At 39.2% G+C, this 25,561-nt stretch overlaps 2 protein-coding genes across 3 annotated transcripts; both read right to left on the bottom strand.

Annotated features, from left to right (window-relative positions):
- Positions 1–7: 7 nt before the first annotated feature.
- On the bottom strand, positions 8–5,907 carry hacl1 (2-hydroxyacyl-CoA lyase 1). Its single transcript, XM_067510899.1, has 17 exons — positions 5,704–5,907; positions 5,385–5,489; positions 5,257–5,297; positions 5,090–5,170; positions 4,930–5,002; positions 4,780–4,857; positions 4,599–4,693; positions 4,409–4,521; positions 4,134–4,269; positions 3,793–3,898; positions 3,485–3,568; positions 3,243–3,344; positions 3,007–3,161; positions 2,567–2,725; positions 1,433–1,540; positions 1,107–1,293; positions 8–186 (listed from the first exon to the last, which is right to left on the bottom strand). Exons 1-17 carry the CDS (start codon positions 5,752–5,754, stop codon positions 154–156), a joined length of 1,707 nt encoding a protein of 568 aa, XP_067367000.1. The 5' UTR covers positions 5,755–5,907; the 3' UTR covers positions 8–153.
- Positions 5,908–6,681: 774 nt separating this feature from the next.
- Positions 6,682–24,770, bottom strand: ankrd28b (ankyrin repeat domain 28b). 2 transcript variants are annotated; one of them, XM_067510853.1, is made up of 28 exons: positions 24,570–24,766; positions 20,487–20,570; positions 20,096–20,174; positions 19,066–19,136; positions 18,773–18,973; positions 15,229–15,316; positions 14,824–14,966; positions 14,210–14,422; positions 13,800–13,878; positions 13,576–13,690; positions 13,276–13,358; positions 13,034–13,097; positions 12,841–12,909; positions 12,610–12,750; positions 12,317–12,428; positions 12,196–12,222; positions 11,817–11,891; positions 11,526–11,727; positions 11,334–11,421; positions 10,459–10,576; positions 10,092–10,311; positions 9,721–9,808; positions 9,535–9,618; positions 9,281–9,426; positions 9,092–9,174; positions 8,873–8,955; positions 8,630–8,721; positions 6,682–8,250 (listed from the first exon to the last, which is right to left on the bottom strand). In XM_067510853.1, the coding sequence occupies exons 1-28, from the start codon at positions 24,594–24,596 to the stop codon at positions 7,967–7,969; spliced, it is 3,159 nt and encodes a 1,052-aa protein (XP_067366954.1). In that variant the 5' UTR covers positions 24,597–24,766; the 3' UTR covers positions 6,682–7,966. The 2 variants fall into 2 exon arrangements, 1 of the variants encoding a protein (XP_067366954.1); XR_010914863.1 differs by lacking the exons at positions 6,682–8,250; positions 8,630–8,721; positions 8,873–8,955; ... (5 more) ...; positions 10,459–10,576; positions 11,334–11,421 and having other exon boundaries at positions 11,690–11,727; positions 12,317–12,448; positions 24,570–24,770.
- Positions 24,771–25,561: the final 791 nt, after the last annotated feature.

The following is a 25,561-nucleotide window of genomic DNA, read 5'->3' on the forward strand; positions in this document are numbered from 1 at the left end:
ATAGGTGTATTGTTTAATCTTTATTAATTCTGCATATTAAGCATTTTAAAAACACTTCTACAGTTTTTTTGAGTTTGAGCTTCCTAAACAAAACCATCACTGCAGTTCTGATAATGTTCTTAACAAATGAGGAAGCTGATCTCATGTTCATGTCTATAAGTTGGAGCGTGTGAGCCAGGGAAAGTCCTGCAAATACAGACAGCACAGCATTATATTAGACCTCGATAAAAATAACTTCCCATTGGCATTAATAAAGTTGTTTGAATCCTGAATTACATGACTTTAGTACAATAAGGTTTATGTGGCTTACATGGAATTCAAAGACTATTTGTACAGGAACAAAGATTAGTTTGTCTTAGACAATGACATAACACACTACAGACAGAAAGACTTTTCAGAAAAAGCTGCATCTATTGCAGCACACGCCACATAAGGGGCTAAGTCTTTCAACTGGCCAAAACCAGCACCATGGATACAGTCCTCAAAATGACATTGAAACATAACATGTCTGCACTGTGTTGCATAAATACATTCAACATCAACACGGAGGGCCATACTTTCTAATTACAGGAACCCTGAAATAGAAAGGTCAGTTTGGCGTGAGGTAGAGGGATTGTTCTGTGTGAACAGTTCTTTGGTGCACCTGGAGTGCATGGATTACTGTTAAGTGAGCCATGTCAGTCACAGAGCTCTATGAGAATAAGAAAAGAGACTAAACGCTAAGCTGTTTGATGCCTAAGTAACTGTCCATCTTTCTCTCTGTTCTAGTTCCAGGAACAATTAAACTTACAAATTTAAAATGTTCGTCCCTTCAACTTGCAGTTTGCGGATGTATGTCTGCACCCGTGGATGTGCCACATAGTGAATGAGGACCTTATCATCATCACCAGGTAAAATATCACAGTGCTGCCACAGCATTAATTACATCTTGAACCACCAGGGGGCATGACATTTCCAAGGCCTTTTTACAGGTCATTATAACTGAAGAGGCCATTCAGATGCACAACATAAGTCAAACTTCAAAACAGCACATGCAATTTATTATGACCTGTACTACTCAGGATAACTAAGATTACACACTTATATTTCTTACAGGTGAGAGTTACCTGCTGCTTTCTGTCGGAGGAGGGGTCAATAAGCACATTAAGGAGACTTGGTCTCTCCCAGTCACTCAAGCTAAGTTGTAAAGCGCTGTTTAGATCCTCCACTGTCCTCACCAGGAAGCCTCTTCCTCCAAACGCTGTCATAATCACATCGTAGCGTGCCTCAGGTAGAAGGGTCACAGGGGGGGCTCTGGCAACCATAAACAGCAATGTAAGGCAGGTTTTCACTACCTCACAGTCAATCACAGGCAGGAAACCATGATAGTGAATGCAATGAATAATAGAATTAATAGAAAAAATAATAGAATAGAATAGAACACGCAACTTACATAGAGGTCAGGTCTCCCATTTTTTCCATTTCTTTCCACGTCTCTGTATCGACTCCACTGTATATACCATTATTATTGACTACAATTATGACCACAGGTAGATTATACCTGAAACAAAATAATAATGGGAAATCAGTTGTACTACATTAAAAGGATTTATATAAACACATTATATCTTATGATGGAAAGTAACTAAGCACATTTACTGAAGTACTGTACTTAACTATTGAGTATTTCCATTTTTTGCTACTTGTTAGTTTGACTTCACTAAATTTCAGAGACCATATCGTACTTTTGTACAATCCTCCACTGCATATAGTTATAACTTAAGTTACTTTACAGAATATGATTAATAAAGAAAAATACAGTATCACACATTATTGATCCCTAATGTGAAATGCACAAGCTAGAAAGCCGCATTTCCAAAACGAAAATGCACTGAATGCTTCAGTGCTGAAAGAATTTTCCAAGCAAAGCTGAGAAAAAGCTGAACTGTGTTTGCTAAAAGAGCTGAAATGTTTTCTTTTGCGGAAAGCTGAACTATTTAAAATAGCTGAAAATTTACTATAACAATCACATTTGCCAAAACAACAACAACAACAACAAACAAACAAACAAACAAACAAACAAAATGATAAGGGCTAGTCTCCCCTAGGCTGAAGTATGCCCGACTAGTATAAGCTGAAAGAAGACAAAGCTGTAGAGTCTCTCCATTCATTTGAATGAGAAAAACATTTTTAAAAAAAGCTGAACATTTAAAAACGTATAAAATATATTAAAAAGCTGCACATGTGGCCATAATAAGCTGAATGTTTTACAGTTTGAACGGTGTATGTATGTATGATATATTCAGTGATAATGCAATGAGCATACAAGATGGTCAATAGATACACACATTAAATAATAACATTTAACTAAGGGGATATTATGCATTTTGCACAATAAGTAATTTTACTATTGGTACTTCAAGTATTTCTTTGAGCTAATACGTTTGTAAAATTTCTGAATTAACTTAACATTCAGAATGCAGTAGTTTTACACTGTGGTTGTGCTACTTTTACTTAAGAAAGTGATTTGTTGATTATTTGTTCTACCGCTTACTGCAAGGGTGCAAAAGGGTGGAAAATAACCCACCTACACATGGTTTCCATCTCCATTCCAGAAAATCCAAAGGCACTGTCTCCTTCTACACACACTATCCTCTGGCCTTTATTCTCACTCCTCTCCACAGCAGCAGCTGCTATGGCAAAGCCAAGGCCTACTCCCATTGTTCCGAATGTGCCAGCATCCAACCTGCAGGATCAGGATTAAGTTTAAGGATTAAACAACAGGCTACTAAAATGTACACAGACCTAAACACATAATTCAGCCAAAGGGTATAACATATACACAACAAGCCTGGGTCATTCGTCAATAGCAGGGCTTTGGATTTTGGTAACCTTGGGTGGATTTCTTCCACCAGCCCCTACGTTATCACTCTATAAGGCCTCTGTTATTTCATGCTTTTTTCCCTAATAATCCCTTAATCACCGTGCTTCTTTATCTTTATTCTCTGCTACAAGGGGCTGCCTTGCCTGTGTCGAGGTAGGTAGTTGTTCAACATAGTGCGTCCAATGTCCATAGTGTTTGCTCCTTCACTGACGATGATGCAATCATGTGGCAGCAGTCGGGAGATGTGGTGAAACACTGTGTAGTAGTTCATTGGCAACTTTGACTGGAGCGCAAGTGTCTGGAGAGAAAAAAACCTGCATAGTATTAATAAAAATAAGAATCTTGATAATCAAGTCATAACAAGTGTGTCGAAACCCACCTTTGATATTTTTGCATTGGCTGACATTTTATCCTTCAGTGTGCTCCACCACTCTGTATCAGAGGGATATTTCCAGCCTTCTTTATGGATGTTCTCCAGGAGCTAAAAGAAAAATCCCACAACATATTAAAGACACACGCAAGCTGTTATCTTATAGCAAATCTCTAGTGTACATCAGAAATTTGGGACAGAAATGCTTAGATGACAACGAGAGATTATTTGCAAATGTAAAGTTAATGTACCTGAGTCACAACAGCATTGATGTCACCTAGGAGAGAAACAGTAGGCCTTACATTGTTCCCAATCTCTTCAGCACAAAGGTCAACCTGCATACAGAGCACAACTGTGGTAAAAACACAACATCTGCACTAATATTTATACACAATACACACAATGTGGCGCAAAAAAAACAAAAAAAATAAAGCATAAACGTCCCTGTCATGACCGGTCCTGAAACTAGGAGCTAAGTACACAGCTTTACAGCAGTGAAGTATCCTAATAGTAATTTTGAAGATCTTACATATGACAATGACAAAAGGCATTTGCAAACCTGAATGACTTTGACATCAGAGGAAAATCTAGGTGGCAGACCAAAATGCAGAATCCAGTTAAGTCGGGCTCCCAGCAGAAGCACAACATCAGCCTGGAGAAGAGCTCTGTGTATCAATAGACACACAAACTGATTGTAGGTCACTTTAGTCAGAAGACTCCAGTGATGAAGGTAACTTTATGTAGCACAGATAATCTACCAAAGTACATCATTTAAAGAGAGCTTCATCAAAGAACTTCAACATCTGAGTTCAAGGTGTAATTGTACTTTTAGTGCTGAGGTATTATACAGTAGAGGTTGTGTCTGTGAGACTTTTTGTGTCTAGTGATAGAGTGCCTGACCTTGAACGAGCAGCAGCCACACAGTTGGGGTGATCATCAGGCAGCACTCCTTTCCCCATGGGGGTGGGCAGAAATGGCAAACCACAAATTTTCACAAACTCCCTAAGAGCAACTTCTGCTCGGCCATAGGCTGCACCTGTTCAATTCATTGTCAATCATATCATCATAACATGTCAACTACACCACTCAGAATCACAAACTAAGGAAATGTAGCTTCCCAGCCGATGTGGTATGATGATTCTAAGACAATTGGTGAACGTTTGTTGTTATGTTACCTTTTCCAATAATGACTAAAGGTCTTTTAGCTGCTTTCAGCACAGAAATGGCTTCTGTGATTGCCCAGTGATCAGCCAAACTGACTGGTGGAGGTGGGCAGCAGGACACAACTCTGGAGAAAATACACACTTGGTTGAACGTCTACAAAGCTAAAATCACAAAAGTTTTAAAACTGCAAAAATGGCACACCTGACTTTGCACCTGTCCACTTTAGCATTGACCATGTCCCCTGCGATGTCCACATAACAAGCACCTGGACGCCCATACATGCTTGTGCGAACTGCCTACAAGTAATTACCCACAGTAAAACCTTTGTTTTAATATACTCCGACTGCACAAAATATGTGTTTTTTTTATTTGTTAGTTTTGCCTTCTCAATCACTGAAGGGATTGCTTCCAGGCTGCTGGGTCTGGCTGAGAACTTGCTGTATAGACGACATGCTTCCACCTAGGAACATATGAACGCAGTCACTTTAAAGCAGCAACAATAGACAACAAATGACACGAAAGCACTAATTACCTGGGGAAACTCCTGAAATGCCCCTGCCGTTTCTTGGTTTCGATCCGAGGAACCCCCAATTACAACCACTGGCCTGTGTGTTGGCAAAATGCACATAATAAACTATATGCCCAGAGCCCACAGATGCTACATCTGTATAAACTGCGAAAAACATACAAACCAGCAATTCATTTTGGCGTTTGCCATTCCACCTAGAGCATGGATGAGTCCAGGTCCAGATACCACCAGGCAGGCACCTGGTCTAAATACACAGGGGACAGGATCATGCAGGAGACACACTGGCACAGCAGCTGCTCACACTATTAAGTTCAGCCACTAATGTCTTACCTCCCAGTGAGATATCCAATGGCAGACGCGGCATAGCAGGCCTATTGAGTGAGATACATTTATTATGCGTGAAAAAAAAAAAATCATTGCAATCACTTTAGTAGAGGAGCTGAACAGCAGAAGCCTACCGCTTGTTCGTTGCGCATTCCCACATATTTGATCCCTGCAGCCTGAGCAGCCATGGCCACTTCAATGACAGGAACACCAACTATACCAAACATGTACTCCACCTTCTGCGGAGAAATACATACTTTTAAGCAAAAACCGACACTTAAATATAGCAGTAAGAAGGGTAGCTACTGTAAATAGCTGAATTACACTGCATTGAAGTTTACTAGAAGTGACAGCGCAGCTTGAACTTTGCCACCCCTTTCAGGCAGCTACGCGTTTATGTTAGCTAGACGTTAACACAGCTGGACGCCTAATTTTGGATTAAGAATACATTACCTGAGTATGTAAAGATTCGGCAATAAGCTGAGCTCCTGTCAGTTCGTCCATGGCTCGCCAGAGACCGTTGCTCAGAAAATGCTAGTTTTGTCCACCTGCAGAGCAACAAGTGAGGTCAAACAGTTGTAAAATTTTGCAACTACCAATTACACACAAGTTATCGGCCCCCTCGTTTTGCTTCCATCATCTTTATCTGCCCCCCCCAACCCGTCCCGCTTGTATCACTTCCGACTTGGGAGCCAATGACAGGAGTCAGTGTGTGTGACCTCATTAAAGGGCCATTAAACATTTTCTTAAAGCTTCTAAGTTACAGTAGTACTACATGACTAGATGCAAAGACATTCGTACTTAACACTTAATTTTGGTTTCTAAAATAATTCCTCCCAAAAATTTAACTCTCAAATTTTCTTTTTAAATTCTTTAAATAATTACTTGAACTAAACATAGCCTATATTTAAATGTATTATTAACTATGTCGAAATATTTAATTGCCTAACTAGTAAATAAAAACTTTGAAATATTGATCCATACAAAGGATAGTGTAAAAGATAGGGCAAACTGATTTCCAAAGAATACCTTTATACGGAACTATAAATATGCTTAACAGGACAGTCCTGGCCAAAGCTACTGGCTACTATGTTCCATATTAATAACCATGCAGTAAATGTGATAATTTTGTATTTGGTAGACCTTTTTGCAGCAGATATTTGTCTTGTCATTGTAGGAAAACCATTGTAGGAATAACACGTGTAATCTGACCGATGTATTAAAAATGTCCTGGTGAGACATGAAACATGTGAGCCAGTGTGCACAAAACGGGGAAGCCAAATCTCCAGCAGGAATTCCACTATCATTTATCATTTCCAATTGTACTTTTCATACTGCAATAGATCAAAATGTCTTCTGTGAAAAAATTACCACCACTTCAGGTGTGCCATGTATGACAGAATTACAATCAACACTCCACAAAAAGACATGTTCACTATTAAATAATTCATTTCTTTATTCCTCATAAAATATACAGTAATCTCAGTATTGAAAGAATTTGAACTTTAAATTCACAGTCATATTTTCTATGTACATGCTAGTTTCATCCATCTTCAAGATAAAGCAAGGGAAAAAAAAAAGATTTCCATTCTAAGGAAGCCAGCAAATGTATTGTACATATTTCCAGTTAAGGATTTTTTTTCAAAAGACAGATACGGGGAGTTTTGAATCCTGGTAGAATCAAGTGGTTTCTTTTTTAAAGTTAAAGCAAGCAAAACCTGTCAACAAACAATGACTAATATAAAGAGCAAAACTATAATTTAAACAGAAGATAATCAAATGTTGTCCTATCATTGGTTTACAGTGTTTCTCCTCACAAAGTTGAACCTCAGATAACTCAGTTTTGAATCAGTGCTTCTCACAAATGGGTCATTACTTACCTAGTGCGCGTTAATGTACTTTCAAAGCTGCCTCTACAAAACCCATTTTTTTCCTCAGTAACTAATGAAGGCACAAAATGAACACATAAATAGGAACTGAAAGTCCACAAATAATTTATTCTTCAAAGACTAAACTGCAATGAACAGGTCAATATACAAATGTAAGGTTAATCAACTTAAAAATAGCCCGGTGCACATATCAAATGTTTTACTCAGGTGAGTAAATCAGATTTTTTTCTAAAGAATTAGGAGTTTAAGACATGAACATGGTTATATTAAAATCTTGATCTCAAAAAATAAACGATTTTTCCCTTGTGTGATTTACAGATTTGAAGGACAAGTGCATTTTGACAGGTTTAGTGTGCGAACATCGTCCTTATCCAACACCTCACAAAAATGAAAATTGGTTTCTTTACTTCGCGAACGGATACACCCCAAAATCAAATCTCATTTACACCATTAAAACTGTGTTAAAATGTATCCATGTGGTTTGGTCCCTGTTGGTTTAGCTCTCAGTGAAGTGCTAGTGTCACTCTTCAGCATGTTATTGCTGTACAAAGGTCGCTGTCTGCCAACAAGTGCAGTTTTTAAGCACTAAAGAAGTTAGTGTTGGTAAAGCGGCGGTTACTGAGGTCCAGTATCAGCTGAAAGGACACCTGGTGCTGAATGAGGTTTGGATGACTGTCGGCCAACCTGCTGGACCTTCTCCCTCTCTTGCTTTCTTGTGTGGGAGGACTGTTAAGGCTCCTGTGGGGACTCTCATTTACTACTCTCCCAAGCTGACGGCGGGTGATTTTTAAGACACAGTGTGTGTGTTTATCATTTTCTCTTGTCCCTCAGTAAGTCTCTGAATCTGAGTCGTTGAGCTCCTCGTCCTTGTAGAAGCCATCATGATGGCTGATGTTGTTGAAGCTGCAGTAGGAGCTGTGCTCACCGCGCAGCATGGGGAGGCTGTCGAAAGTTACACTCTTTGAGGGGCTGGTGGTGTAGTGGTTAATGGCACTGAAAGGGAGGGTAGGTGCTGGCGTGCAGGGGGACACAGGCATCATGGTGGCCAGGATGAGGGCTAGGCAGTCTGCAACATCTTTGTTGGGGGCACAAGCCAAGGCCGGTGTGTAACCTAAAATGATAGTACAGCAGCGTTACGTTTTCTATCAAAATAATACAGAGTTCATCCTTCTAGCATTAGCACTAGGTCCATGAAATAACACAGCAGTAATTATGTGGAGGAGAAGACAAGCAATGTTCCTGTTAATACTAAAGGTATTTTCATTACTGGCCAATAAAATACCAGAAAACGGTGAAAATGCTGCTTACTTGATGGTGAAGTCCAAAGGGACAAATTAAAATTATAGGAAAGCAAAGCTGACAAATCTCACTTTTGAGACACTGGAAATAGAGAATGGTATATTTGACTAAAGAAACAAAAGCAAGAATTTTGCCCTAAATACATAAAATATGATAGCAAACAGTGAAAAAAGAAGTGTTAGAGAGTGTACCGTTTTCATCAACTGCAAGCACACTGGCTCCCTTTGCAAGCAGCTCTTGCACCACCACAGTCAGACCATTTCTTGCTGCCACATGTAGAGGCCTTAAAAGGAAGATAAACCAAAAATTTATTGTCAGGCAAGACAATATTTTACAATTTACTATGCATTTCTATATTAATATTTGAAATCCCAGTTTCCTGCCAACAATACCAGCCCATTTAACCAGTCAACACAGATACCAGTGATACATACGTCTGTAAGGCAGCATTAGTGGCATTTATGAGGTTTCTGTCTGTAATCTTTTCCAATATCAACAAGGCACTAGTTTCATGTCCCTATAGAAAACAGAATGATACATACAACAGCTTTTATTGTAAATGTGGGGTCATGAAACACGTATTATACTTCATTACGTACATGGAGGAACATATTATTTTCCCCAGGTAAGAACAGTGCGACCTTGCTACACACCTTACTGCAGGCCAGATGAAGCGCGGTATTCTTCACAGCGTCCTGGAGAGTGAGATCTGCTTTCGCACTGCTCACCAGCAGTTCTAATAGTGATAGTAAAAAGGGAAAACATGAAAAACAAACAACAAACAGCAATGATTATTATGTCTGATATTTCCCAATTAGCTGGTTCAAGTGAAGGATTCATACCAACGGCGTTTGTCTGGCCATTCTCAGCCGCCATCATGAGTGGGGTCTTCCCTGCAGTGTCAACACTGCTGACCTGAGCGTTGTGACTTAGCAGCAGCTGGAGACACTCCACATGGTCAGTAAAGGCTGCTGCATGGAGGGGAGTTCTGCACAAGTAAAGTCAGGAGCATTTTATAAAATCCAGGCACCTAGACAAGGTGCCCAATATCAGGTGCATATCAAAATTCTTGCCTCAGTTACTTGTCCTTATTTACCTGTTTTTACTGTCTTTGGCATTGACAATGGCAGGACCCAGCGTGTCTATCAGCATTTCAGCAGCTCCTTCATTGTCATGGATCCTGTGGAATAGAGAAGTAGAGAATGGAGCAAAATTATTTTGTCTTCTAAATATTCTGTCCTCACACACAGTGGTTGAAACAGTGAAAGGTAGAAGATCTTACACAGCACAGTGTAGGGGGGTGAAAGAATTGCCTTCGGCCTTGTGAAAAACCTCTTGTTCCAGCAAAACCTCCACACATGTATCGTGACCTGCAGGAAAGATTATAAAATCCTTTCAGTCTTCATGTTGATCTGCTCACAGTCTGGGCTTTTTTAAAACATTTGCCCTTTTAATAAAGTCCACATTTAAACGTTAGGTGCATAGAGAAACACATAAAGAGCAAGCATGAAATATAAAAGATCTAAATTAAATCTTGCTTAAGTGCTCTTTCTATGTTATTGGCAGGATGCCTATATTCAACTACAAACATTAAAATGCATCAGATATACATTTCCACAAGGTTTTTACTTTTTTCAGGGTTAATCTCAGTACCATTGTAGCAGGCCCAGTGCAATGGGGTGTAGCCTTGATTGTCTGTAAAGACAGGGAGCGTTTCCACTGACTGGGCGGCATGCAGCAGGCCTCCCAGTACCCCAATGTGTCCACATGCTGCTGCCAGGTGGATCGGTGTGCGCCCTTTACAGTCTCGCACCAGGAAGTTGGCGCTGTGTTGAAGCAAAGCCTCCACACATTCCTCATGGCCAGTCACTGCCTAAGGCCAGAAAAGAAAATTACATTTATTGCATTTATTCATAAAGTTATTGTTGTACTGATCATATGCTAAATGATGATGCATTTCATGTGAGAGGTGAACCATGTACATGTCATTGTATATGTAAAAATGGTGACATGTCCTTACTCCTCTATGGAGAGCTGTCCTGCCCCACTTGTCTTTGGCTTCTACGTTGGCTCCCTTATTTAGAAGAGAATATACACAATCTGTGTGTCCACTCAGGACTGCTAGCATCAGAGGGGTTCTAAGACAGAACAAACAATAACATAAGCAATGACTTAGAATATAATAAAGAAACTATAAATACCAAGTTGTGGTATCTGTACAAGTTATCTGTACAGACTCATATTCCAAATTAGTTCATCACCCATATTCCAAATTAGTTCATCACCCATATTCCAAATTAGTTCATCTATAGGTTGAAGTGGAGGTTTGTGCCAAATGTAGTGAAATTTCCGCTATGCATTTCTGAGTAATAGTGTTGATAAGAACAGCATAGGTGTGAGTTCACTGTGACTTCGACCTTCGATCTTTGAGCGCCAAAATCTAATCTGTTTATCCTGAAATGCTGGTGGGTCCTTGCGCCAATTTTGAAGTAATTTCATCAAGGTGTTTCTGTGATATTGCATTAAAAAATAAGAAGGATGATGGAAGGGACGGATGTGAGGTAATTGTAACCGTTACTTTTGATCTTTGACCGCCCCCTCAAAATCTACTTCATTCATCCTCGAGTCCAAGTGGATGTTGAAAATTCCCCCAAGGCACTTTTGTGAGATCGTATTCATATGAAGCCAACGTGACTTTCACCTTTGAATTAAGGCACCCAAAATCTAATCAGTTCAGCCTTGATTCCATATGGATATTTGTGCTACATTTAAAGAAGTTCCCTCAAGACATTCTTGAGATATTGCATTTACGAAAACAACATGAAAACATAATGCCTCTAGCTATGACTGTCGCACAGATAACACAGAGATTATAAACCAAATAATTTTTCTTACTGTCCATTCCCATCTTGAATATCCACTGCACTTTGAAGATCAGCATTTCCAATCAGCAAACGCAAACATTCTGAATGACCATTGGTAGCTGCAAGGAACAAATTAAAGGCTCATCAGCATTAGCCATAAACTGTAATAGAGTTTAATATTTCAATCAGACAAATTCTTCTGTTATCAACTCTGAGTCCATACCTGCAGCATGAATTGGGGTTCGCTTCAAGGTAAAGTCTTTTACCAGGATGGAGGCCCCCTGGTTGATAAGGACATCCACACACTCCACATGGCCCTTAAAGGCAGCAAGGTCTAGGGGTGTGCGTCCTTGGCCGTTTCTTACATCAAGATCAAGCAATGACTGCACCAGAACCTCCAAAGCATGGTGGTGACCATGGTATGCCTGGAAGATGAATTCATCATTAATGACCATAGCATAAATTACCAGAGAATGAAGATAAAGCCTTTAGAAGTATAATGCACATTACTCACAGCAAGGTGCAGGGGGCTGATGGGAGCTCTGACATCAGATTCATTCAGCATGTCTGTCCCTGAGGTTTCCATTAGCTGAACAAACCAAGGTGCACAACTTATACTACAGGTAATTACCATAAAGTTCAGCAGTACATATAAACATACCCTCTAGGATTTTCCACTTGTTTTTGTGACTGTTGCGGTCTACAATGCTTAACTCTTTGATAGGTCTTCTAAAAAAAATGTGATTATGTTGCAATGTTTTTAATTTGTAAGATTGTGCAAAATTCATTCAGTACTGGTTAGATTAATTGTTGCAGTTGCAACAGCGCAAATTCCTAGAAAGTCTGTCTGATAAATGAACAACTTAAATAAAAATAGCACATATTCTACTCACCACATCTAGAGGTGTTTCACTTGCAATCTAAATATGAAAATGGTGAAAGTGACAATGCATTAAACATTATAATTTGGCAATACCCATAAATGTTGCACGTACTCTAGAATTAAGATCTTACCAGCTCCAGACAGAGGCGATGTCCATACGCTGAAGCGTAGTGGACGGCGTTGTAGCCCTGATTGTCCCGGATCCCTGGATTTGCATCGTTTCGCAGTAAATATTCCAGGCATCTGCAGACCCAACAAAAACTCTGTAGTCAAGGAAACCACATCTTCTTTAAGATCCTGAACTGTTACTAAGCATAACTCATAATATAAGCAAGCTTTCATCCATAAAAATCCTCAAACATAACCTGCCTCCCACACAGCAGCCACATATTTTATGAAAGTATGATTACAAAGAATTACTGACTTTCCATCTGTGTCAGAGGCAGCGGCGTAGTGGAGAGGAGTGCAGCCCCGCTCATCTAAATCATTGACGCTGGCCCCAGAGCCCACCAGAGCAAATAAGCACTGGTAATTACAGTTGGCAGCAGCATAGTGCAGGGGAGTCCTGGAAAAGCAAACATGGCTTAGTTCACTGTTTAAATTCACGGAGAAACCAGAAAAGCACAAACTTGTATGACCATCAAATGCTACAAACCTGCCAAAACTGTCCTTTCTATTGAAGTCTGCCCCCGTGTTGAGGAGAAGATTGAGACATTCCAGGTTTCTGAGGGGTTGGATGAGATAATGAACTAATAAGTATGTTGATATTCTCATTTTTATAGATTATGAATAACAGATTACCATTTACAACTAATATTAAACAAAACGTTTAGCCATACTGTACTCACCCTCCAGCAGCTGCAGCATGTAAACACGTCCTTCCAAAGTCATCAGGAGTGTCAATATCAAAGCCTGCATATCAGAGTAAAGGATTGTGAACAAGATCCTGCATATGTGGCTTTAAAATATTTTTTTTCTCCTTAGGACCTTTGATTGTGATATCAGAACAATTGAACTGTTACTTTGTACTGAGCAGTTGAGTTAGTACTATTGCGGACAACTGCACAACAAAAGTTAAAGGGCTGCTCACCTGAAGACAGAAGCTTTCGACAGCAATCGGAAAATCCACTGAGTGCAGCCAGATGCAGTGGGAACATCCCGTGAACCCCTCGTCTTAAAAACAAAAACACACAATCATGTTGATTTACCCAGTATCACCCAAAAATCACTAAGCTTGTGGCAAAGAACTTGTATGAATAGTACGCAATAATTTATATCAGTTACATAACAAACATTACACAGCTGCTTTGGAAAGCTTTTAACAATTGGCTCTTCCACAATGTATAAAGTACACAACAGTTGTTGAAATGGGGCAAATAGGCTCACTAACTTAGCCGTGTCAGCTCTGTTGTTGATGAGGGTATTAATGAGGAGCTCGTGTCCATATCGAGCTGCAATGTGCAGTGGTGTGTTTCCATTTTTATCCTCACAGTCTATTTCCGCACCTTCAGAATAACAAACACATTGTCATTGTAACATTGAGAGGCAGTCCTGTTTTTTCAGTTTAGCATGAGAAATGAAGTCAATGAGAATAAGTTTTTAAAAGGAGCTCACCATTCTCAATGATTGCTTGAGACCTAGAAAACCTCCCATGGATGGCTGTCATATGGAGAGGAGTCTTACCATCTTTACTCTAAATGGGTAAAACAAACATTGCGGTATTACAACATTAAGTCTTTATTATTCTATAAAGTGTTTACCCAACAAAGAACTGCATCAATCATCAAGTTATTTATGACCCCTCCCTTGAAAATGAGATGGTACATCTCAAGGGGGTTTCCCCAATATGTAAAATATCCTACTAATAAAACTGCATATTTGCCAACTTCCTTAGAACACTTGGAATCACATACGAGCAATTTTTAGCACTGCCTCTTCAGCATAAATATTCAGGAACTGATTATAAGCTTTTTCAGATTACATCATTTTCAGTGTTAAAAGAGCAGGTTTGGTTTTTTACTCACCTTGATGTTGACATCAGCCCCGTTGCACACTAGGAGCTCCAGACAGAGTGCCCCGTGACGTGAGGCTGCAGTAAAATGGAGAGGTGCAAACCCTTTCTCGTTGACCTGATTGATGTTAGCCCCACACTCTATGAGCTCATTTACCACCACATCTTGCCCATTGTAGCAGGCCACGTGGAGGGGTGTGTTGCCATATGCATTGGGCTCATTGATCTAGATGGCAAGGTGAAAAGGAAGCATTAATGGCACGACTGTATGCATCAAGGCAGGCAGTATGGACATCTGTTGAGATGTTAGGCAAAATATGTGCCTCTTTATCAGATCACAACACCTAGCAGAGTCCACACTGGCTATACTGGGTGGCTGTAGCTAAGTTTGAAAGACAGTCGTCTACAGATGTTCAGTGGTATGATGCCCTATGTATCGAAGTGTTCTTGGGCAAGACACTGAACCCTAAGTTGCTCCCTTGGGTCAGGTGAGCACCTTGCATGGCAGCCACCACCATCGCGTTTGAGTGTGTTTGAATGAGAAGCTACATTGTAAAGCACTTTGGATAAAAGCGATATATAAACAACAATTTATTGTAATGAAATTAACACAATGATAGAACTTACATCCACCCCCAAGTCCAGGAGGTATTTGACAACGCTGATCATTCCACTGGAGGCTGCCGCATGTAGGGGGGTGTAAGATTTTTTATCTTTGCAGGCGACCTCAGCCCCATGAGATGCCAGCAGCTTCACCACTTCTATGTGACCTGAAGTGAAATAGAGAATTCTTATAAAAATGTTATCTTGATAACATCTAATATTTCACTTGGTTGTATCTGGCTGCAGTGGGAATTAATCTCGCAGATTTTTATGACAACATAAAAACTGGTTGAGTGATGGTAAATTTGGTTCTAAATGGTAACAGTGATACCAACACTGATGTAATTTGTTGAACGTAATTATATTCCACTATGTGGAAGACACAATAATAAGAATAGGAAGAAGAAGTCCTTGTGGTTGATTTATTACCCATGTAGGCTGCCCAGTGGATTGCACGTCGGTCCTTCTTGTCAAAGGCATTAATATTTGCACTTCTGGAGAGTAAGAGCTTGACCATCTAACAGCACCAACAGAGAGGGGAAAAGACAATCAGGAAATATGTCCAGGGACTTGAACAGATTATATATGGACAACATAATATATGATGTATGCTGTTGAACTTGAGCTACATCTGGTTGCACTTGGTATACCTCAGTGTTTGCTGTTTTTTCTAGAATACTGGCACATAACAAAAAAAATTATCTTAACAGTTTTTATGCACTTGATTTGAATAAACTGAATTAGATAAAACAATCATACCTTAATTTACATACAAAGATACAATTGCCAATGTTCATTTGCATGTAAGCACAGAACTGGGTTAACCTGTTGTGCACTGGCCACAATGTCAGTCTGCAGCCATTTTGTGAAAATTATTTATCTATGTTTGTACACACACACGCACACACAAACGCGCACACACACACACACAACCCCAATTCAAAAAGATGGGACGATGTGTAAAATGTAAATAAAAACAGAATGCAATGATTTGCAAATCTCATTAAACCATATTTTATTCACAATAAAACATAAACAACATATCAGATGTTTAAACTGAGATATTTTACCATTTCATGGAAAATATTACCTCATTTTGAATTTGATGGTACCACATCACAAAAAACTGGTTAACTGGCAAAAGGTCAGTGACAAGACAAAAGGAGCAATTCAGAGCCTCTCACATGTAAAGATGGGCAGAGGTTCACTAATTTTCAACAAACTGCATCTAAAGATTTTCAATTTCAGACATCAATGTAAAACTGCAAAGACTTTAAAGATCCCATCAACTACAATATATAATATCAGCAAAAGATTCAGAGAATCAGGAAGATTCTCTTTGCACAAGGGACAAGGCCGAAGGTCAAAACTGGATGTGTGTGATCTTCGGCCCTCTGGCGGCACTGCATTAAAAACAGGCATGATTCTCTACTGGACATTACTGCATGGGCTCAGGAACACTTCCAGAAATAAGTCGGTGAACACAGTTCACTGTTCAACCCACAAATGTAAGTTAAAGCTGTATCATGCAAATAAAAAGCCATATGTGAACATGATCCAGAAATGCCGCAGTTTTCTCTGTGCCAAAACTTGTTTAAAATTGTCTGAAACAAAATGGAAAAATGTTCTGTGTTTAGAAGTAACAAAACTTATATTTCTTTTTGGGAATCATAACCATAACAAACTCTTCTTGTTATCAGCAGACAGTTCAAAAGCCTGCATCTCTGATGGTGTGGGGGTGCATTAGTGTCTATGGTGTGGGCAGGTTACACATCTGGAAAGGCACCATCAATGCTGAAAAGTACATAGAGGTTTTAGAGCAACACATGCTCCCATCCAGACAACGTCAATTTCAGTGAAGGCCTAGCATATTTCAGTAAGACAATGCTAAACCACATACTGCATCCATAACAACAGCATGGCTTCAAAAGAGAAGAATCCGGACCTTTCACCAATAGGGAACATTTAGTGCACCATAAAACAAAAAATCCAGCAACAAAGCCCAGGTATATTGTGCAGCCAGAATACTGCATTAGACAGTAATGGGACATTTAAAGACCGTTGTTAAAAGAAGAGGGGATGATACACAATGGTAAACATCGCTCTGTTCCAAATTTTTTGAGTTTTTTTGCTGCCATTAAATTTAAAATTAGATAGTATTTTCCATGAAACGTTGAAACATCTCGGTTTCAACATCTGATATGTTGTTTATGTTCTACTGTGAATAAAATATGGTTTGATGAGATTTGCAAATCATTGCATTTTTGTTTTTATTTGCATTTCACACATCGTCCCAACTTTTTTCAATTGGGGTTGTATCTATCTAGTTTAGGCAGTTGTGAAAAATATATTTTTTAAACATTCTTACATTGTAAGTATTAACAGTATATTTTTATCAGTTAACAAAACGGAAAGTAATTGAACAGAAAAGAAATCCAAAAAAAATTAATAGTTGCCCGCAAAATATCATCAGTTCTTCTAGGAACACTTGTACACAGTTCTTGCAGCAAGTCAACAGGTAGGTTGTTTCAAACATCTTGGAAAACTAACCACAGATCTTCTGTGGATTCGGACTGATCCTACATCTTCAAATCCTTCTGTGTGTTTATGTAATCCCAGACAGACTAAATGCTGTTAAGATCAGGGCTCTGTGTGGTCCAAACCATAACTTCCAGTCCTAGTTTTTCTTCTCTATGCTGAAGATAGCACTTAATGACATTGGCTGTATGTTTGGAGTCATTGTCCTGCTGCAGAATATATTTAGGGGCAACTAAGTGCCACTCTGATCGTACTGCATGATAAATATGTGCTTATATTTGTCAGCACTGAGGATACCATAAATCCTGACCAAATATCCAATTCCATTTGCAGAAATGCCACCCAAAAATTGCAAGGAACCTCCACCATGCTTCACTGTTGCCTGCAGCTACTCATTATTGTACCTCTCTCCTTCAAAATTCAGTCTTGAGAACTTGCTGCTATTTTTCTGCACCCCAGTTCCTATGTTATCGTGCATAGTTGATGATGTAGTTGAAAGACCTGATTCATGCTGTTTTCAGTGTGATCATGCCAAATATGTACTAGCTTTAGATTTCTCTTCGTTTCATTTACTTCTCATTTTGTTAAGCAATAAAAATAAATTATTAATACCTCTATTTTGAAAGCTTTCTTACTTTACAGAATTTTACCTGCCTTAAACTTTTGCACAGTACTGTATGCTAAATTCTAAAGATGCTTTGAATGGTTTATTGGAAAGCAGCATTAGTGTTTATACAGATGCAGCTTCTCCAGTTAGTGGTGGTGTTGGGCTAAGGCTGTGGTCAGTGTTACTAGGGTCTATTCATTTTTTTGTAAGACTAGGCCATGGTATATTCTAACTCTAATGTAGGGATCCATTGCTAAATGACAAATGAGTTGATGCTTTGCTGTTGTCACAGAAAGTTAATTATGGCTGGTACAGCTGCTAAGAGGACATAATCAGCAGAGTTATATGGGCATGATGGTTGGTTGTTTGTTTGTGCTTCTTAAATGGGCGAAAATGTAGTCATTGTTTAATGGTAATTTTTTTTAACAATACACAGTAGAATGCCCATTGTGTTTACACAAATATGAGACAAGCAGAAAGATTTCCTTTCAGCAAAAAGAGAAGATCATAAGCTTCTAACAGCAAGGTAAACACATCCAAAGTAAAGACTAGAATTAAGATTCACCAATATAAACTGTTTGCATGCAGTATATTTTCTTTCAATATGAGCAGTAGTTATAGTTATGAAGTTATAGTTATGAAAAACATAAAAGAGAAAGCAGACTGACCCTTTAGGTTAGTACCTGTTAAGTTTTTATGAAAACTGATATTAAATGTTCTGCCTTTTCTATTAATTAAATACAACTCCATCGCTGATAAAGAGATTAAAGCACTTCTTTAAGTTATAGCTCACAGATGAACTAAACAATACTTCAGGCTCAATATTACCTCCACGTGACCACTGAAGGCGGCATGGTGCAGTGCAGTCCGGCCCGCTCTATCTGACACATTCACATTACTGAGCAGGGGAACGAGGGCTTCAGCACAGCGGACAGCCTTATTTGCTGCAGCAATGTGAAGTGGTGTCTGCCAGTTTTTGTCTCGGGCGTTTACATCCGCAGAGTGTTTTAGCAAAACCTGGACAGCCTCCTGAAAGTAGTAATCACATATAGGTGTAAATTGTTAATATGCAAAGAGAACCTAACAGCGTGTTGTGCAAAATCAGAGGAATGGTCACATACCTCACTGCAGGAGGCCACAGCTCGGTGCAGAGGCGTTAGCCACTTGTTATCTTTGGCATTTACTCTGGCACCTACAGGTCAGAGGACACCAGCTGTCAGGCAGTTACATAACATCTAATGCAAGATTTGAGCATTAAAAATATTTTATATCCGTCATATTTTTAATACTTAATCATAAGACATGTTAATACTGAGGATTAATCACTACTCCGAAAAGTGAAACCATTATGTTAGCACATCTGTGTCTGGCATGGAGTAGGAGAAGGTGGACCACACACTAGCCCGTTTCAGACAAGAAATCTAGAGAATGTCAGGAGGATGCCTTTCAGACACAGCCAACATCGGGAGATAGTCCATGCGAGATGCATTCTTATTGTGAAGAAATGATCTGTGTAATTGGGCAAGGGCTGGTGCTTGGGCACTTTGAGCAGGGGGCGAGACATGACCGAACTACAAATTTGCGGATGTGACAGTGTTTTGGTTTGTAATCTGGTCGTATACCACAGAATCTCATGCTGTTCCTTGTATTTGTTTAACAATTTTTAGGTCTACCCCTACTGCCAGAAGTTTACAAATGTTGTTGTCCTTCCAGTTTGACATTGATGTGTTCTTATGAATGAATGATTTCTTCACATTCAGGGTGTTTTATTTGCCCGGTTTCGCGGCAGTCGCAGTAAATAGCAACATGCCCAATCACTCATGGTGAATTCTTCGCAGTATTACCTCCTCTACTCACAAATGAGCTTGGTTGGAGATAATCTGGACTTTGCACTAGTGAGCTGGCTGGGTAAAATCTGAGTAATGTCAGGGCCAACTGACTTGACTTGGGCATTTGGGTTTACACATATACCCAACCCAGAGAAAGTCTGGAAAATGTCTGAATTCCAGTGCATGTCCGAAAGGGGCTCATGACAAAAAGGTGTCATGTCACAGTGCATATAGGGGCTGAACACAGGTCAGCTTGCACATGTGTATCCTGTGGACAACAACAATAAATCTCTAGCTTCTTTACATCCTTAGAAAAACATACCTGAAAGAACCAGCAGCTCTATGATTTCTGCATCTCCGAGATAGGCAGCAGCATGCAAAGGAGTTCGCTTCTCATTGTCCTGGGAGGTTAGAGCAAAAAGACACAAACCTGATTAAAAAGAAACTAAACAGCTTGCACTTATAGCCCAACCAGTTATATTTTGAAACACTAGCAACAAAGCTGTAATGGTGAGGAGTGCCATAAAATAAACCAGAACATGTAGAAGGAACAGTAAAAAACAACCACGTGCTGTTTTAACTTAAAGAGTTATAAGAGACATTTCAAGGCCAATTACACAAGGTTTTCAAATGCAGCTTATTTGGGATGTACTTAAAATAAAACAACAATATGAGGAAACAGATGCAGAATTACTGAGTCTGTAGAACGTTACCTGTGCATTTACATCCTCTTTTTTGAATATGAGTGAGCGTACTTCATCTGGGTCCACATTGAAAATAGCTTTCAGCAGTGGAGGCTGTAAAAAAAACAGACTGTCACACACAGACTAGGTAAAATGTGAGAAAACAATAAGGATTGAGACTTTGGAGACGACATCTTTTATAGAGATTTCAGGATTTGCAGTGTTAAGCACCACAATACAAATGCATTTTATTTGCATTGCTACTACAACTTCCTTTTTTAGGCAGCTAAAAGTCCATCAATATTCTTGTTTAAAATGCTCTAAAAGACAGAGGCTCTGGCATAGTAACAAAATAGGGACTCCACACATCTGGGGATTATGGTGCCCGATTGTCAGAATTGATAGTGACAAATGCTGAGCAGTCACTTTCTAATGCCATGTTGCCTGCAGCCCAGAAAACTATCTCCACTTCATGTCAAAGAAAGAAATATGACAATCTCAAGTCAAGTCATTTGCTCCACATGACTGCTATCCATCTTTAAAATTCCTCCAAATACATTTGAATCTTAAGCATTATTAATCTCTTCTAGCTAATTATACTTTCCTCAAAGAAAGATACCGAGGCAAAAAAGCCAACAGTCTGTTTCACTGTGACAAGTGGTAGATAAGTCAAAACTTAAGCACAAAAGAAAGTTCCTGAGGCTGTTACATGTGACTCTTAAAAGAATCATCCCATTCCTGGCCTTACCATTTACAAAGTAAAGTTTGCCCCACCCCATAACAGGGGTGTATACACAAGGAAGATACTTGCATGAACTTCACACAGTTTGAGCCTTTGAGTCCTATGTAAACAAATTACTGTATATCATAATCTGTTTGTTTTCAAAGATCACCAACAGCAGTACTGTTGAGACATGTAACTGAAATTATATAAATATATATTAATATTTATACATGTGGTTAGCTTACATTATTCACTGTGACAGAGTTTGTAAAATTGCATTTTGCCAATACTTCATTACAAGGTAAGGCACTATCACAAGACCTGCAATATCTCAAAAGAACTCAACTGAACACCAAGTGATCCAAAACAGAAGACTTAAAACTAGGGGTTTCTATTTTGGATTTAGCACCACGTTGGAGCAGAAATCCCTTATTGACCCTTTATTCACATCCTCTGTTCAGTTTAGGTTGTTTTCTTTTCTCTGACATTACAGAGGTTTGTGCTTGTTATCAACAAACATGGCGGGCTGGCTTAAATGTTCTTTAATAACAAATTTAATGGTGTGAAATTTAAGAAATTAACTGAATAACCACTAAAGAATAGATATGGTTCCAAATTTTTAATGAGTTGGTTTCAGTAAGTGGACTAACTTAGCATTACTATTTGCTGGACAGCCTGGCTATTCGCGAAACACTGTACTGGCTACAGATCACGCTGTCACTTTCGTACTTGTTACAATCTAAAAACAAATACTGACATTTCTGTAAATATCCAGTGCTACGTGTTTTTTAAATTGAATTGTAAACAATGCAGAAATTAATGTTCCTATCAACTGGGTTAGGGTTATAATTAAGTGACTTAATGGACCTTAATGTGTTACATTGGCCAATAAAACACTGGTGTTCTTCCCAACCTGATCCACCATAACACCAGCAGAGAGCTTTTGATAAGGCAGTTTTCCACCGCCTGTGGAAAGTGGCTGGCATGAATGGGGAGAACAGTGAAAGCTGGGGATCCCTTCCAGACACTGTAATTGGTAACCCATGAAAGACTCAGATGGAACATTCCTGGCTTTCACAAAAACTTAACTCTTTCCTGACTTTAGTCATGTTTCTAAAATACACCATACCATCATGGCTGGTAGCTGTAACTAAGCTGTTTCCACAGGTAATAGTAATAGTTAACGTTGTAAACTAGCACTGCAATTACATGCGTGACCAATCGTAACCTCTGAATGAACAATGTTAACCCATGTCTCCAAAACAAAATATATGATGATAGAGATACGCAGTGTAAGTTTATCAGCGGGTTTTAAAATCTCTTCCTGTGATGACCGCTGGAATGACAGGCTGTATTACTGTGTATTGCCATTCGTGCAGCTTTGGTGGAAATCAGCAGAAATCTTTGACTTGATTGCAGAGACTGCATCTCTGCATAGAATTTTTTTTTCATGAGATGGTTATCATACAACGTACAGTCAAAGCTATGTAGCTTGCAGAGCATATTTCTTCATTAAGACCAGCTTAATAAGCCATTTAGCTAATTTTCAGTTGTGTGGTTTCTAACACTTCATATACTGTACCATAGACTACTTTACATGGTATGGTTTGTGCAACATACATACACATACAAACTATATTACATAGCGCTACCTATGTTTTGATCCAACTCATCTTTCTGAAAAGCTTCCAAGTAAGTTTCCATGGCTAACAACTACACCACACACTACACTAAGCAGTATAATGTGAAAGATAAAAAACACAACCCAGAAAACTACATGACACATTTCAGCAGTCGGACCAATGCTCAACAAGTACTTAGAAAAGCAAAATAAAGAGAACTATTAATAGCCATAGAACAATGTGCTAACAGTCCCCTTTAAAAAAAAGCAAGACAATCGACTCATTCCATTTTTATAATGCCCATGAATATCTGCAGGGTATTTGGAGGTTAGGCTTACTGGGATATATTGAGGCTAAAAGCCAGACACTTGTTTTTGTTTTACTTAAATGAGTTCTGAGTGTCTACCGCAGCAAAAACGAAGGATAAAACTGTTGTTTTCAGTTCCAGTCCTGCACAACTGGTGTAGGAGATTTTCTATGCTTCTCTAGCTGCACGACTGTGCACCTCCTCTCCTCATACAAGCCAACCTAGTTAATACCATCACCATGGAGACAGCTCTTTGGCAACTCCACTAGCTCTCAGAAGCCCAGGCTCACATCATTCAAGCACATGCACAATAAAAGACACATGCACATGCATGTTACAAGAATAGCAGGCATGTGGCAAACACAGTCCTTAATTGATAACAGAAAGCTATTCTCATTTCCACAAGTAGGTGTTAGCATTTTAAATATTTAGAGGTCAAATTTCTGTTGCTGTCACATTGCCAATCAACTCATACATTTATAATAAGAATTACACAGTAGTTTATCTGCATTTATACCACTGACATAATAGAAAGAAATAGTTTGTGAAGAACGGCTAAAAGAAACCGTTTGCAGTTTTGCAGTATTTCCAATGGTAAAGACACTGAAAGCTTAAGATCACGGACATCACAAATTAACTAACATTAAAGCAGAGTTTAAAAACCCGCTTGGAAAAAAATAACAGTTTAGCTAGATAATTACTGCACTTAAAAGATTATTAAGCTAATGGACCACCACTATCACAATACAATGGTGGTGTGGTCACACACATAAACATTAGGTGGATTGCTGCTTAAAGTCAACATCGTTGTTTTCGTGTTTACGCTTTTGGGTTACGTCCTTCAAATATATAACTACCACAAATCCTCACAAATAAAGCTAAGGCTTAGCTGACATAGATATAACAAATTACAAAATCCAGTTGTCACAGTAACGTTACCGTCATGATGAACTGATCGCTTTGGATGTTTTAGTAATCCTCTTATTATTTACTACATTAGGTTTATTGTCTATTATCAAATCAAAAAGGGACTACTCAAACCTAGCATTGTATGGTTTTGTCACAATATACCAACTGGTCACCTCCCAGCTAGGTTAGCTAGAAGCGTTTCGTGCAGGCTCCGGCTAATTGCTGGAGATAAACATACTCTCGTTAGCTGCTTGTGGCTCAACAATCGCTTAAGGATGTGTTTTAATATAAAAGCGGGTCAATCTTTTCGCCAGAAAGGTGAATGCGTGTGTGATTTGCCTAGCCGTACTGCCCCTCTCAGCTCATACGCGATACATTGATATTTAGCTTGACGTGAAAAGCGCTGGTAAAATGCTTCCGTTTCGGTGAATAGCTGGGGAGACTCGAATTACATTTCGCTGGCGAATGTTAGACTCGGGTTAGCTAGCTAATATAAGCCATCCAAAATTAGCTTAAACTTTGGTCCGCGTTTGACACAGTTGATCACTTACCTGGTCTCGGATTTTGAGAACCACCATATTTCTGGGATTTTAACTGTTTTCATTCAGATTCATAAAGGGATATTTGTCTCCTTCCGAACAGCAGTGAACTCCGTAGCTCTCTCTCTGACCTGCTGGAGGCCTACCGTGACGCTAGCTTAGCTCTCTTGCTAGCTTCCTAACCTGATGGCACGAAAGCAGAGGAGTAGCGGAAACTCCAGGACATTGCCGCCACCATTCATCGCCTTCCAAAAACATGCATTTCAATAGGTCAAACGCTCTGTGCGTGCTAGTAACGAAGTTAGTGGTTGGCTGTTACGCTCAGTGAGAGACGCACCGGATTAAAATATTGCATTGCTATCTCAGCTCCTGTCATAATAATGGTAGCTTTTTATTCAGCATGAAAATAATTCATATTATAGTACAACTCCACTGATCTTCCTTTAATATCTGTATCGGGCTCTGTATATGGTCGGCTTTAAGTAACAGTTGTTTATTATGCTATTTGCACACTGTGACTCGTGTCGAAGTTGCACTAAAACCGAGAACCATCCCTCTATTTTCACGATGAGCAACTGGACAAAATTCTCTTTAGATTTTTGATGAGTTTTTTCCGGGCAGACTGGCATGTAACAGCAAGGTAGCCACACAGACATCAAACTAATGTAGTAAAAGTCTGCTCTTAAGACTTCACTACCCTCAATTAAGTGGAACGCTAATGTTTTCCAATAAGAAAATAATCCAGATAAATCTAAACGGGTGGTTCTACACTGTCCTACACATTAATCTTTTCATCTTTTTGCTGCTCTACTGGTTACATGACATGTTTAGCATCAGTTCTAAATGGCCAAAATAAATGCAAACAATTTCCTCCTCCTATTGAAAACTAGCTGAGGGGAGAGGAACTTTGTGCACCCACAGCTGACATGCACAACTCTGATCAAATACTATTTCTACACCTTTTAGAACTACTTCTCTCTGTTGATAAATGAGCTCAGGACATA

The sequence above is a fragment of the Channa argus genome, chromosome 7 (assembly GCF_033026475.1).
Source record: "Channa argus isolate prfri chromosome 7, Channa argus male v1.0, whole genome shotgun sequence".
NCBI classification, from domain to species: domain Eukaryota; kingdom Metazoa; phylum Chordata; class Actinopteri; order Anabantiformes; family Channidae; genus Channa; species Channa argus.

Bases quoted from the DNA above. Each gene is read 5' to 3' on its own strand.
- hacl1 (XM_067510899.1), bottom strand. From the start codon at position 5,754: ATGGACGAACTGACAGGAGCTCAGCTTATTGCCGAATCTTTACATACT. The intron at 4,270-4,408 runs GTAACATAACAA...TGAATTGAACAG, and splicing joins TTTAGTCATTATTGGAAAAG to GTGCAGCCTATGGCCGAGCA. The intron at 187-1,106 runs GTAACTCTCACC...CTGTATTTGCAG, and splicing joins CCTCCGACAGAAAGCAGCAG to GACTTTCCCTGGCTCACACG.
- ankrd28b (XM_067510853.1), bottom strand. From the start codon at position 24,596: ATGGTGGTTCTCAAAATCCGAGACCAG. The intron at 14,423-14,823 runs GTAAGTTCTATC...CTTGCCATCTAG, and splicing joins TCCTGGACTTGGGGGTGGAT to ATCAATGAGCCCAATGCATA. The intron at 13,879-14,209 runs GTGAGTAAAAAA...TTACCCATTTAG, and splicing joins GGGCTGATGTCAACATCAAG to AGTAAAGATGGTAAGACTCC.